At 44.6% G+C, this 13,197-nt stretch overlaps 1 protein-coding gene across 2 annotated transcripts in view; it reads right to left on the bottom strand.

Moving 5' to 3' along the window:
* LOC120980842 (capping protein, Arp2/3 and myosin-I linker protein 3-like) overlaps positions 1–13,197 on the bottom strand; it is a 1,329,972-nt gene that overhangs the window by 218,593 nt on the left and 1,098,182 nt on the right. For both annotated transcript variants that reach the window (XM_040410169.1, XM_040410170.1), the window contains one exon: positions 8,651–8,719. In XM_040410169.1, the coding sequence (XP_040266103.1) occupies positions 8,651–8,719 (69 nt within the window). The remainder of the gene's footprint in view (positions 1–8,650; positions 8,720–13,197) is intronic.

The raw sequence follows: 13,197 nt of genomic DNA on the forward strand, positions 1-13,197 counted from the left end.
AAATGCCCCAAGAACAAGCAGGAACTGAAGACAGTTGCAGTAGAGGCCTGGCAGAGCATCACCAGGGATGAAACCTAGCGTCTAGTGATGTCTATGCGTTCCAGACTTCATGTTGTAATTGACTGCAAAGAATTTGCAACCAAGTATTAAAAAGTGAAAGTTTGAGTTATGATTATTATTCTGTCCCATTACTTTTGGTCACTTAACAAGTGGGAGGCACATATGCAAACTGTTGTAATTCCTACACCGTTCACCTGATTTGGATATAAATAACCTAAAATTAAAGCTGACAATCTTCAGTTAAAGCACATCTTGTTCGTTTCATTTCAAATCCATTGTGGTGGTGAATAGAGCCAAAAATGTTAGAATTGTGTCACTGTCCCAATATTTATGGACCTGACTGTATATACACACTCACCTAAAGAATTATTAGGAACACCATACTAATACGGTGTTGGACCCCCTTTTGCCTTCAGAACTGCCTTAATTCTACGTGGCATTGATTCAACAAGGTGCTGATAGCATTCTTTAGAAATGTTGGCCCATATTGATAGGATAGCATCTTGTAGTTGATGGAGATTTGAGGGATGCACATTCAGGGCACGAAGCTTCCGTTCCACCACATCCCAAAGATGCTCTATTGGGTTGAGATCTGGTGACTGTGGGGGCCATTTTAGTACAGTGAACTCATTGTCATGTTCAAGAAACCAATTAGAAATAATTCGAGCTTTGTGACATGGTACATTATCCTGCTGGAAGTAGCCATCAGAGGATGGATACATGTTCTGATTCTGTTTACGCCAAATTCAGACTCTACCATTTGAATGTCTCAACAGAAATCGAGACTCATCAGACCAGGCAACATTTTTCCAGTCTTCAACAGTCCAATTTTGGTGAGCTCGTGCAAATTGTAGCCTCTTTTTCCTATTTGTAGTGGAGATGAGTGGTACCCGGTGGGGTCTTCTGCTGTTGTAGCCCATCCGCCTCAAGGTTGTGCGTGTTGTGGCTTCACAAATGCTTTGCTGCATACCTCGGTTGTAACGAGTGGTTATTTCAGTCAACGTTGCTCTTCTATCAGCTTGAATCAGTCGGCCCATTCTCCTCTGACCTCTAGCATCCACAAGACATTTTTGCCCACAGGACTGCCGCATACTGGATGTTTATCCCTTTTCACACCATTCTTTGTAAACCCTAGAAATGGTTGTGCGTGAAAATCCCAATAACTGAGCAGATTGTGAAATACTCAGACCGGCCCGTCTGGCACCAACAACCATGCCACGCTCAAAATTTCTTAAATCACCTTTCTTTCCCATTCTGACATTCAGTTTGGAGTTCAGGAGATTGTCTTGACTAGGACCACCCCCATAAATGCATTGAAGCAACTGCCATGTGATTGGTTGACTAGATAATTGCATTAATGAGAAATAGAACAGGTGTTCCTAATAATTCTTTAGGTGAGTGTATATCAATCTTTATTTCATTTATTGAAATCAATTATGGATATTCCTTAGCAAATATTTTTGAATTTATCCATCTATTAAACTATAACCAATAATCTGTAACCAATAATAGTATATAATCATCTAGAAAGAATTTTTAGCGTGTGGTGTGTCCCAGGCTGGAACGCATCACACCAAAGTAGAGGTATCCATGTTCCAATGTGGCCACTAGTTTTGAGCGGTGGGTGCGGTGCATTCCAGGAGGAGCCACTGGCGCTCTGATGTGAGACGAAAGATATCTATCACGGTCGGCGTGACTATCACATACGTGACGCAGAGGGAGGGAACAAGGAAGGCCCTGCCCAAGTGAGAGGGAAGGTGGTGACCCCTGACTCACCTAGCGGCTGGCACCTGGCTGCCCTGACGTCCCTAGACGGGTTCCTCACCCGTACGCCGATCACGTGCCTAAAGCCCTGGCTTTCCCTAAGCTGAGCCCTAGATAGTGAACAGGGCGGTGGGAACACTAGTCCGCACCACTAGCTCTAAAGGAAAACACCAAGGGAAGGACAGACAATACAAACTCAACATATAATCCCAGGTGGGCGACAACAGGAGACAACAAGAAGCCCAACAGGGATCCGGAGGGTAGCACTCTGGAACGACAACCAGGATTCACAACTCCAGTGGGTCAGTATAGATGTCCAGGCAGGAAGCTCTATAACTGGCAACTAGAGAAGTGTGAGGGGAGAATATAAGGAGGTTGGGAGTGGCAGACAAGAAACAGCTGAGGAGGAGAAGCTACGGATCCCTAAATGAGACAAAAAGGATAGCAAGGCAAACACAGAAAACAATCACTAAGAAACAACGTGATCTTTAGATATAGAGCGCGCAGCCACCCGCTGCGACCTCCTGACCCCGGGTATAACGGAGTCAGACATGGCTCTTGATACCCTCGTGACAGTACCCCCCCTTTCACGAGGGGCCTCCGGACACTCAGGACCAGGTCTCTCCGGATGAGAGGTATGGAAAGCCTGAATTAACCTGTTGGCGTTTACCTCAGACGCTGGAACCCACATTCTTTCCTCGGGACCGTAACCCCTCCAATGCACCAGATACTGAAGAGAGCGGCGGACCCGACGAGAATCAACAATTCTGGCTATTTGAAACTCCAGATTACCATCCACAATAACAGGAGGAGGTGGCAGTGGTGATGGTTCTAGAGGTGGAACATACTTCTTGAGTAACGATTTATGGAAGACGTTATGGATCTTAAAAGTCTGAGGTAGCTCCAGGCGAAAAGCCACAGGGTTAATAACGGCTACTATTTTATAAGGACCAATGAACCTAGGGCCCAGTTTCCAAGAGGGAACCTTCAACTTAATATTCCTAGTAGACAACCACACATAGTCATTCACTCCTAGGTCCGGACCTGGCGACCGTTTCTTATCGGCCATGCATTTATATTTACCACTAATCTTTTTCAAGTTAACTTGCACCTTCTGCCATACCGATGAAAGAGATGAAGAAAACCTTTCCTCTTCGGGAACCCCAGAAGACCCCCCCTCTTTGAAAGTACAAAATTGGGGATGAAAACCGTATGCACCAAGGAATGGTGACTTGCCAGTGGACTCCTGATAATGATTATTTATGGCAAACTCAGCTAACGGTAAATATGATGACCACAACTCTTGGTTTTCAGACACAAAACACCTTAAATATGTTTCTAGGTTTTGGTTGGTGCGCTCAGTCTGTCCATTCGACTGAGGATGGAAAGCTGAGGAAAAGGACAAGTGTACCCCCAAACGGGAACAAAAAGCTTTCCAAAACTTAGAAATAAACTGGGTTCCCCGATCCGAAACCACATCGGAAGGGACCCCGTGAAGCTTCACGATTTCACTGATAAACACCTGAGCAAGAGTTTTAGCATTAGGAAGTGCGGGTAGCGCAATAAAGTGTACCATTTTGCTAAACCTGTCTACTACTACCAAAATAACTGTTTTACCCGCAGACAACGGTAAGTCAGTGATGAAATCCATTGACAGATGTGTCCATGGCCTATTGGGGATAAAAAGTGGCAATAAAGACCCTGCTGGACGTGTATGAGAGACTTTCGCGCGTGCACAAGTAGAGCAAGTAGACACGAAATCCATTACATCCTGACGCAACCTTGGCCACCAAAAACGACGAGATAATAGCTCCAAGGTTGCTTTACTACCCGGGTGCCCAGCAAGTGCCGAATTATGATGTTCTTTTAATAATTCAAGACGCAGGTTTAACGGTACAAACAATTTCTCTGAAGGGCAAGAGGCCGGGGCGTCCCCCTGGGCCTCTAACACCTTTCCCTCTAGAACAGAGTGTACAGCAGAGACAACCACTCCTCTTTGTAAAATAGGTACCGGATCACTAGTATTACCCCCTCCAGGGAAACTACGAGATAACGCGTCTGCCTTGGTATTTTTTGCCCCAGGACGATAGGTGATTACAAAGTTAAATCTGGTAAAGAATAGCGACCACCTAGCTTGTCTAGGGGTGAGACGCTTAGCCGATTCTAGGTACAGAAGGTTTTTGTGATCCGTAATCACCGTGACGGGGTGGATTGCTCCCTCTAAGAAGTGACGCCACTCTTCAAGCGCCAGTTTAATCGCCAACAGTTCCCTATTTCCAACATCATAGTTCTTCTCTGCAGAAGATAATTTTTTGGAAAAGAAAGCGCAAGGGCGCCATTTGCCAGGAGACGGACCCTGGGACAATACAGCCCCCACTCCCACCTCTGACGCATCTACCTCAACAATAAAAGGCTGGGAGACATCAGGTTGAATTAGAACAGGTGCCGAGGTAAACCTCTCTTTTAGAGAGGAAAATGCATTTTTAGCGGCGTCAGACCATTTGGAAGAATCAGTCCCCTTCCTAGTCATGTCGGTAAGGGGTTTAACGATCACTGAATAATTTTTAATGAACTTTCTATAGAAATTTGCGAAACCCAAAAACCGTTGTAGGGCTTTAAGGTTCTCAGGAAGATCCCAATCTAAAATTGCCTGGACCTTCCCAGGATCCATACGGAAACCTGAAGCAGATAATAGATATCCCAGGAACTGTATTTCCTGAACGGCGAAGACACATTTTTAAATTTTCGCATATAATTTATTCGTCCGTAGGACCTGCAGTACTTGCCTGACATGCACCTCATGTGTTTTCAGATCAGCCGAATAAATTAAGATATCATCTAGGTATATGACTACAAACCTGCCGATGAGATGACTAAAAATATCATTAACGAAATGTTGGAAGACAGCGGGGGCATTGGTCAGACCGAAAGGCATAACTAGATTTTCATAATGCCCCTCAGGGGTGTTAAAAGCTGTCTTCCACTCATCCCCTTCCCTGATACGAATCAGATTGTAGGCCCCCCTAAGATCAAGTTTGGAGAACCACCTAGCACCCGCAATCTGATTAAAAAGGTCAGGAATGAGAGGAAGAGGGTATGGGTCTCGGATGGTTAACTGGTTTAGCTCACGGAAATCTAGGCAAGGATGCAGGCTCCCATCTTTCTTTTTAACAAAGAAAAACCCTGCAGCCACGGGTGAAGAAGAGGGTCTGATGTGTCCCTTAGCCAGACTCTCGGAGATATAATCTTTCATGGCTTGTCTCTCGGGACCCGAAAGATTATACAACCTGGACTTGGGTAATTTTGCACCGGGAATCAGGTTAACCGGGCAATCATAAGGACGATGAGGTGGTAGCTTCTGACAACCCTTTTCAGAAAAAACGTCCTCAAAGTCCGAAATAAATGTAGGTAGGGAAGCTATGGAGGCAATTAAGCAATTGTTATTTAAGCAATTCTCTCTGCAATGCTCACTCCACTCCAATATCTCCCTGGCCTGCCAATCCACCACTGGATTGTGCGCTACCAACCAGGGGAGACCCAATACCACAGGAGAGGGAAGGCCCTCTAGAACGTAACATGAAAGACACTCATTATGGTGGTCCCCTACCCGAAGGTGTAAATTATGAACAATGTGGGTGAGGTTTCTCTGAGACAGAGGAGCCGAATCTATAGCGAATACGGGAATAGGTCTCTGCAGCGTGCAGAGAGACAAACCCATAGTGCGGGCAAAATGGGCATCTATCAAATTTACCCCTGCTCCACTGTCTAGAAAAAAAGAAATAGACTCCGTCTTAACACTAAAAACAATAACCGCTGGTAACACAAATTGAGATGTTCGTATGGAGGAAACGTATACCCCCCGGCTGACATCCTCCGCACAGCCTGGGGTTAGTAGTTTTCCGACGGTCTTTTGTTTTTGAGAAAAGAGGGACAGACATTAATGAAATGACCCTTCCCCCCACAGAAAAAACAAGCTCCCCCCTGCGGCGAACCTCAGGAGGACGGACCTGACGAGAAGTTCCGCCTAGCTGCATAGGCTCATCTAAGTCAGTACAGACTAATTGTTGTTTGGGAGAGGTAACCAATTGCTCAGGAATTTTCGATCTCTCCCTAAGACGCCTATCTATTCTGATAGAGAGGGACATAACAGCATCAAGGGAAAGGGGGGTCTCATACAGCGCCAGTGCATCCTTAACCCTTTCAGATAACCCAGAGCAGAACTGACTCCTGAGAGCCGGGTCGTTCCACTGAGTATCCGTAGCCCACCTACGGAACTCTGAGCAATATTCCTCTGCTGACCGATCTCCCTGTAGGAGTCTCCGTAACTTCGACTCAGCCAGGGCGACTCGGTCAGGGTCATCATATATGAGACCCAAAGCCCCAAAAAATCCCTCCACTGACCGGAGAGCCTGGGAACCAGGGGGTAACGAGAACGCCCAGGATTGTGGGTCCCCCTGAAGCAGGGAAATGACAATCCCTACCCGCTGTTCTTCATTACCTGAGGAGTAAGGGCGCAACTTATAGTATAATTTGCAGGCCTCACGGAACGTCGCAAATTTGTCCCTTCCCCCAGAAAATCTGTCAGGAAGAACAACCTTGGGTTCTGTAACTACCTGGTTACCCATAGCAACCGCTGGGGGTGCGGTCAGCTGCATTTGCTGCTGTTGTTGGAGGACAGACGACTTCAATCCTGCCACCTCCAAAGACAGGCCTTGAAGCTGTTTTGCCAAGGCAGCAATAGGATCCATTATGGATTCTAAGTAGAGAAAAAAAAAACAACAAAAAAAATTATTATTATTATTTTTTTTCTCAAAAAGTAAAGGCCAGTTATAATATCACGGTCGGCGTGACTATCACATACGTGACGCAGAGGGAGGGAACAAGGAAGGCCCTGCCCAAGTGAGAGGGAAGGTGGTGACCCCTGACTCACCTAGCGGCTGGCACCTGGCTGCCCTGACGTCCCTAGACGGGTTCCTCACCCGTACGCCGATCACGTGCCTAAAGCCCTGGCTTTCCCTAAGCTAGATAGTGAACAGGGCGGTGGGAACACTAGTCCGCACCACTAGCTCTAAAGGAAAACACCAAGGGAAGGACAGACAATACAAACTCAACATATAATCCCAGGTGGGCGACAACAGGAGACAACAAGAAGCCCAACAGGGATCCGGAGGGTAGCACTCTGGAACGACAACCAGGATTCACAACTCCAGTGGGTCAGTATAGATGTCCAGGCAGGAAGCTCTATAACTGGCAACTAGAGAAGTGTGAGGGGAGAATATAAGGAGGTTGGGAGTGGCAGACAAGAAACAGCTGAGGAGGAGAAGCTACGGATCCCTGATTGAGACAAAAAGGATAGCAAGGCAAACACAGAAAACAATCACTAAGAAACAACGTGATCTTTAGATATAGAGCGCGCAGCCACCCGCTGCGACCTCCTGACCCCGGATATAACGGAGTCAGACATGGCTCTTGATACCCTCGTGACAATATCTTTTCCTGGCCCTATATGCTTGAATTCATTGCCTGCACAAATTCCCTTTAGCGGAAGTGATGTAGCGTTCCAAGTTGGAACTCACCAACAATGAATAAGTGTTCGAGAGATCCAGTGAGCCAGCTGCGCCCCCCTGAAACAGCTGACGGGACGGGACTCTGACCCATGCTGATGTGATAATGGCGACCTATCCTGAGGATAGATCATCATTATAATTTCCTGGATAACCCCCTTAACTATTGATGAACTATCCTTATGATAAGTCAGTAATAGAGATGAGCGAAGTTTTGAAAAGTTTGATTTGGCAACTTTGGCGAAGTTCGCCAAGAAATTCAATTTGTTATGAATTAATATGTCATGAATTGTTATAAATCAGGTATAACCAGGCCATTCTGCCTTAGGTTACATACAGTACATCTCGGCTGTGCTGCGGAACGGTTGCAGCCATGCTGCAGTGAAGAATCGTGTGGCCAATAAGCCTGCAGCTGCCTTTCATTTAATAATGAAGACCGCACTGTAAAGTCGGTCTTCATTGTTAATGGCCATGCTGCACTTTTAATGCAACTTTAAACAGAAACTGTTGCTGATATGGGGTTTGGCTGGCTTGGTGGAGGTACAATATGCAAATTATTGCCGTTCTGGCTTGCAATCTACTGCATTTTATTTGACAGTAAACACAGAATATGAATCAGCTCTAGAAACCCACTTCTCCAACCCCAGTACTCTCCTGCACTACAGGTGGAAGCCCTTCTTTTGCCATCTTCTTATCCTCCTTTTCCACATCATCTAATATTGATGAGAAATAGCGTTGAGCGAAGTGAACCATTCGAAGCGAAATTCGGTCCAAAGTTTAGGAAAACTTCAAATTGCAACAAATCCGAATTTCCTCATGCTTCATGGTAACGAATCAGGTTTTCCTAAAATGGTGGCTGCATGTGTTACAAAGCGAAACTAAGCCTACAGGAGAAAAGCCTGGAAACGCACAATCACCCATAATGCTGTGCAGCCAACCAATTCGCAAATAGCCATCCCCTGTGATGTCATAGCCCTATAAAACCCTCATCCCACGCAGTCTCGGCCATTGTCCTGTGAGCTTAGCATAGGGACAGGTATGGCAAGCACTCATGCGATAGGGAAAGTGTTGCTGCAAAAAATTAATGGACAAATATTGGAGAGGGACAGTGCAGGGAGAGCGCAGGGAGACTTACTCAGACTTGCACAGAGTTTTGCATTGCTACTGCCTGGTTTCGGAGTCATGGAGAACCTCTTTAAAGATTGAACAAAAGGAAACCTCTATATATTGCCTGTGTATACAAATTTGCAGTTTTACTGTACCTTGTTAAGGCATGTGCTACATCCAGAAATCCAACACATGTTGTATTATTTCTATCCCAGATTAGTGTCCTGTTGGAGGTGAAAACAAATAATGAAAAGAAAAAGGCACTATTATACACAAATAAGATCATATTAAATGGTAACTGAAGTTTAAACAAATAATTCATTAGAGATTGTAAATATAATACATTTTGTAATATATCTTCCAAAAAATTTATGTTTCATTTTTCCTTCTCCCTTCCTTACTAAACTGTTCACTCACTCTGGGATCTTCTGAGAAATCCATTTTGGGTGATCAAATTACATTGCACATAGAAGTCTATGGGTGGATTGGATCTAAATATCTTGTTGCAGGAGGTGGACTCTGAAGTTTATGTTTCCCTCTTCCTCAACAAAAAAAAAAAACATCCTCATCCTGTGTGCAACTGATTTTGTCAGATTTAGGGCTAATGTACATGACCATATTAGGGATTTGATTCATTCCACAGAACATAACTCTATCATAGTTGCCAACAGTTCTGAATTTGCAGGGACTGTCTCTAATTTTCACATATAGTCCCTGAAAATTTGCACTTTCCTGATGTAAAAATAGGTGGGGCTTATGTAAACACTGGCCATAAATGGGTCCCGATTTTGCCAACTGCAAAGTTGGTAAGTATGCCGTATGTGCTTTTTGTGGCCGTGGAACACAGATTCTATTAGAAGAAATAAAAGAAATTGAGCCTCGATCCACTTATCTCTGCAAATAATATTTCATATTCTATAGTTGTCACATTCTTTGCCTCACCATGGCAACCAGTAAGGGCTTTTATTACCATAGCCATTTATGAAATGAAAGCAACTCTGTGATTAGTTGGTATTGGAAAGAATGCCAGTTTTTGATTACACAGTTTTAAAATATCTATATAGGACCTCAATAATATCAACATAGGACACCCAAACACCCGACATGCATGCAATACTGCCACATACAGTAATGCTCAAAAACACTTTGGTCTACATTTACAAAGCAGTCTATGTCAATTGTTACCATAATTGGGCACTAGAGATGAGCGAATTTCCCTAAATTAATTTCAGGTCCAATTCTGTTACATCGGTTATCATATTCGATTCGGTAAAAAAGAATAAAAAAAAAATCACATATGACACTGCGGTCTCCTAGGACTGTATCCAACTCCTTTCAAACTCTTGTACCAGCTTCTAGCACCAAGACAGTTAGAGCAACATATATGGCTATGTTACTGACAGCTGGGCCCCTGCTGTATCCACAGGCATTTGTGAAAATCCAGATGCAGGTGGATTAACCCTTTAGATCTCACGGTCAATGCTAAATGCATCATCTAAGGGAACTGGAGTGTTTTCCCGATCCCTCTTTTACAACATCAGGCCCCTCATTTTGGTGGAGGGGTTGCGATGGTTGCCATGGAACAGCTGCCAGGCTGGGTCTCATAGGCACACAGTCAATGTAATACTGACAGTGCAATGCTTTACATTACACCATGTATTGTTATGCATTGTAGAGGGGATCAGACCTCCAAAAGTTGAAGTCCAATAGAGGGACAAATGTGTTTTACAAAAATAAAAAAGAGAAAAGTTTAAAGTAAAAAAAGTGCCCCTTTCTCATAATCCAACATCAACTCATTCTACAAAAAAGTGAGCCCCACACAAGACCATAGCCAGAAAAATGAAAAAATTATAGCTCTCAAAAAATGTCTACACAAAAACCTTTTTCTTTTCAAAATGTATTTATTATGTAAAAGTAAATAAAATAAAAAATTAAAATAAAATAAAATAGACTGGCTCTATAAAAATATCACATGATAAACCCCGTCAGAGGAATACTGTAAAAAAATGAAAACAGTAGTAGAGGAAAAAACAGTGGCTTCTTCTAAAAAAAAAGCAGTCAGAAAAATTATTTTTTGGAGAAGCAACAGTACAGTATGGAACCTGGCAGGCAAGGCAGTAGATGTACTGCTGTGTAGGAGTAGAAGTAGTGGAAGCAGGGGGATCAGCAGCAGCAGAAGCAATACAGTATGGAACATGGACATGGAAAGATCTCTCTCAGTCTCACCAGAAGTTTATTGGACAATTGAACAGGGTATGTGCCAGAGAAAGGGCACAGATTAGGTACGACTGCACCTGGTTGTTTGGGTGGTGCATATGCCTTTGCTGATGTATGACAAGGACATTGTACTTGTTGTAGATGCAGCCTGGCTGTCACAAAGGGGACTGGGGGAAGGAGATCAGTCTAGTTCAGGTTGCTGGCCAGTTCTATTTTCCCACTGGATCTGGTGATGCGGCTTCATGTGCTACACTAGAGCTATGGTGCCTATGTTTGTGTTTGATCACCTACTGCCTACTTTCATCCAGAAGATCTTGTACATAGCAGTGCTGCAAAGAAAAAGGGGGTCAGTCAGCACATCCCAAAGCGCAGGGGCACGTTGCTATGGCTGAGAACAAGACTGTTAAAACAAAACATGCAATGCAACAGCTCACTGCAAACCAAATAAAGTACAAAATTGCATCATAATTGCAAATGTTATACTAATAAGTTAGAGATGCTTGGCAAATCGTTTTGTACAAAATTATTTGAGCCCGTCTGCCGCACGTCAAGGCGATCTCTAGTTAGACGGGTTCCTAACACTAAATTTTACCTGTTATGTGCCATGACGGCTACCATATAATTCAGAAAGTGCAGGTTCCACATGCATGCTGGATCCGCCTGAATTTCTGTCATTGTTGGTGCCAAAATGGCCTCCATTATATCTACGGAAAGCAGTTACCAGCATGCACGCCGGGCCCACTCCACACCACCCCCGGCTCCAAAAGGTCACCAAAGACTGCAATGAGAGTCCACACACTATCTCTCTCCTGATGCCAGATGGCTTCAGTGAGTGAGAGGGAGCAGGCCAAGCTATATACTAACAGTAATTAAAATCAGCCAATGGGGCAGACGAGCTGGAAGGAGTGCACGACTAAGGAGGCAGCCACACCTCCAGCACAAGCTGCAAAGAAAAAGGGGTTCAGTCAGCACATCCCAAAGTGCAGGGGCACGTTGCATGTTTTGTTGAACAGTCTTGTACATAGCAGTGCTTCTGTCTGCTGACACAAGAGGAAAAACTGCAATATGAGAGATACTCGCACACAGTTAGTGGAAGATGATCTTGTCCTAGGTTTACCATGTTTTGAGCCTGCACCAATAGTTTTAGTGTCATCACCAGTTCTCGAGGTGATCACAATATAAGCATATCTGGCAATAGCATTTTTTTGAGGTTTTGGTCGTACATTGCGTCTGCTCTTTATTGCCGACATGGCCACCACCCTCCTTCACTGATGTCACCTGCTCCTCAGCATCCCGATCAAACTCCCAGATCTTGTCCAACATACAATCATCATCTTCACTTTTATCAGACTTATTGATGTTTTATTATGGGCGCCTTGACCCCTCTCCCATTTCTCACCTCTTTATTTACCCCAAGTGCCATTCTCACCATAGCTACCTCTGCTCCTACCATTATCACTGTGGTTATAAGTGCCACTACTGCTACCATTACCACCAACACAGCTATGCATCGGTTTTCTTGTCTCTGCCTGAACCACCTCCTTATGGCAGTCCAAAAACTGACTGTTCTCACATAAGTCGTCAACATGCTGACTATCTTGACTATCTTCCATAGTACATGGGGTATTGTGGCCTCTTAGGAAAAAATAAAGGGGCAATGATGATAGAGATAATACAAGTGAAAAACTTCTCTGGGGCTAGAAGACGTGCTGAGCCATGGATCAAATGCATGGTGTCAGGCTCAGAGTAGAGTTGAGCGAACACCTGGATGTTCGGGTTCGAGAAGTTCGGCCGAACTTCCCGGAAATGTTCGGGTTCGGGATCCGAACTTCGTCCCGAACCCGAACCCCATTGAAGTCAATGGGGACCCGAACTTTTGGGCACTAAAAAGGCTGTAAAACAGCCCAGGAAAGAGCTAGAGGGCTGCAAAAGGCAGCAACATGTAGATAAATCCCCTGCAAACAAATGTGGATAGGGAAATGAATTAAAATTAAAATAAAAAAAATAAAAATGACCCAATATCAATTGGACAGAGGTCACATAGCAGAGAATCTGGCTTCACGTCAGCAGAGAATCAGTCTCTTCATGCCATAGCAAAGAATCTGGCTTCATGTCAGCAGAGAATCAGTCTCTTCATGCCATAGCAGAGAATCTGGCTTCATGTCACCCACCACTGGAACAGGCCACTGTCACATATTTAGGCCCCGGCACCCAGACAGAGGAGAGAGGTCTCGTAACAGAGAATCTGGCCTTATGTCAGCACAGAATCTGTCTTCATGTCATAGCAGAGAATCAGGCTTCACGTCACCCACCACTGGAACAGGCCACTGTCACACATTTAGGCCCAGGCACCCAGGCAGAGGAGAGAGGTCCCGTAACAGAGAATCTGGCCTTATGTCAGCGCAGAATCAGTCTTCATGTCATAGCAGAGAATCAGGCTTCACGTCACCCACCACTGGAACAGGCCACTGTCACACATTTAGGC

The sequence above is a fragment of the Bufo bufo genome, chromosome 10 (genome assembly GCF_905171765.1).
Source record: "Bufo bufo chromosome 10, aBufBuf1.1, whole genome shotgun sequence".
NCBI lineage: Eukaryota > Metazoa > Chordata > Amphibia > Anura > Bufonidae > Bufo > Bufo bufo.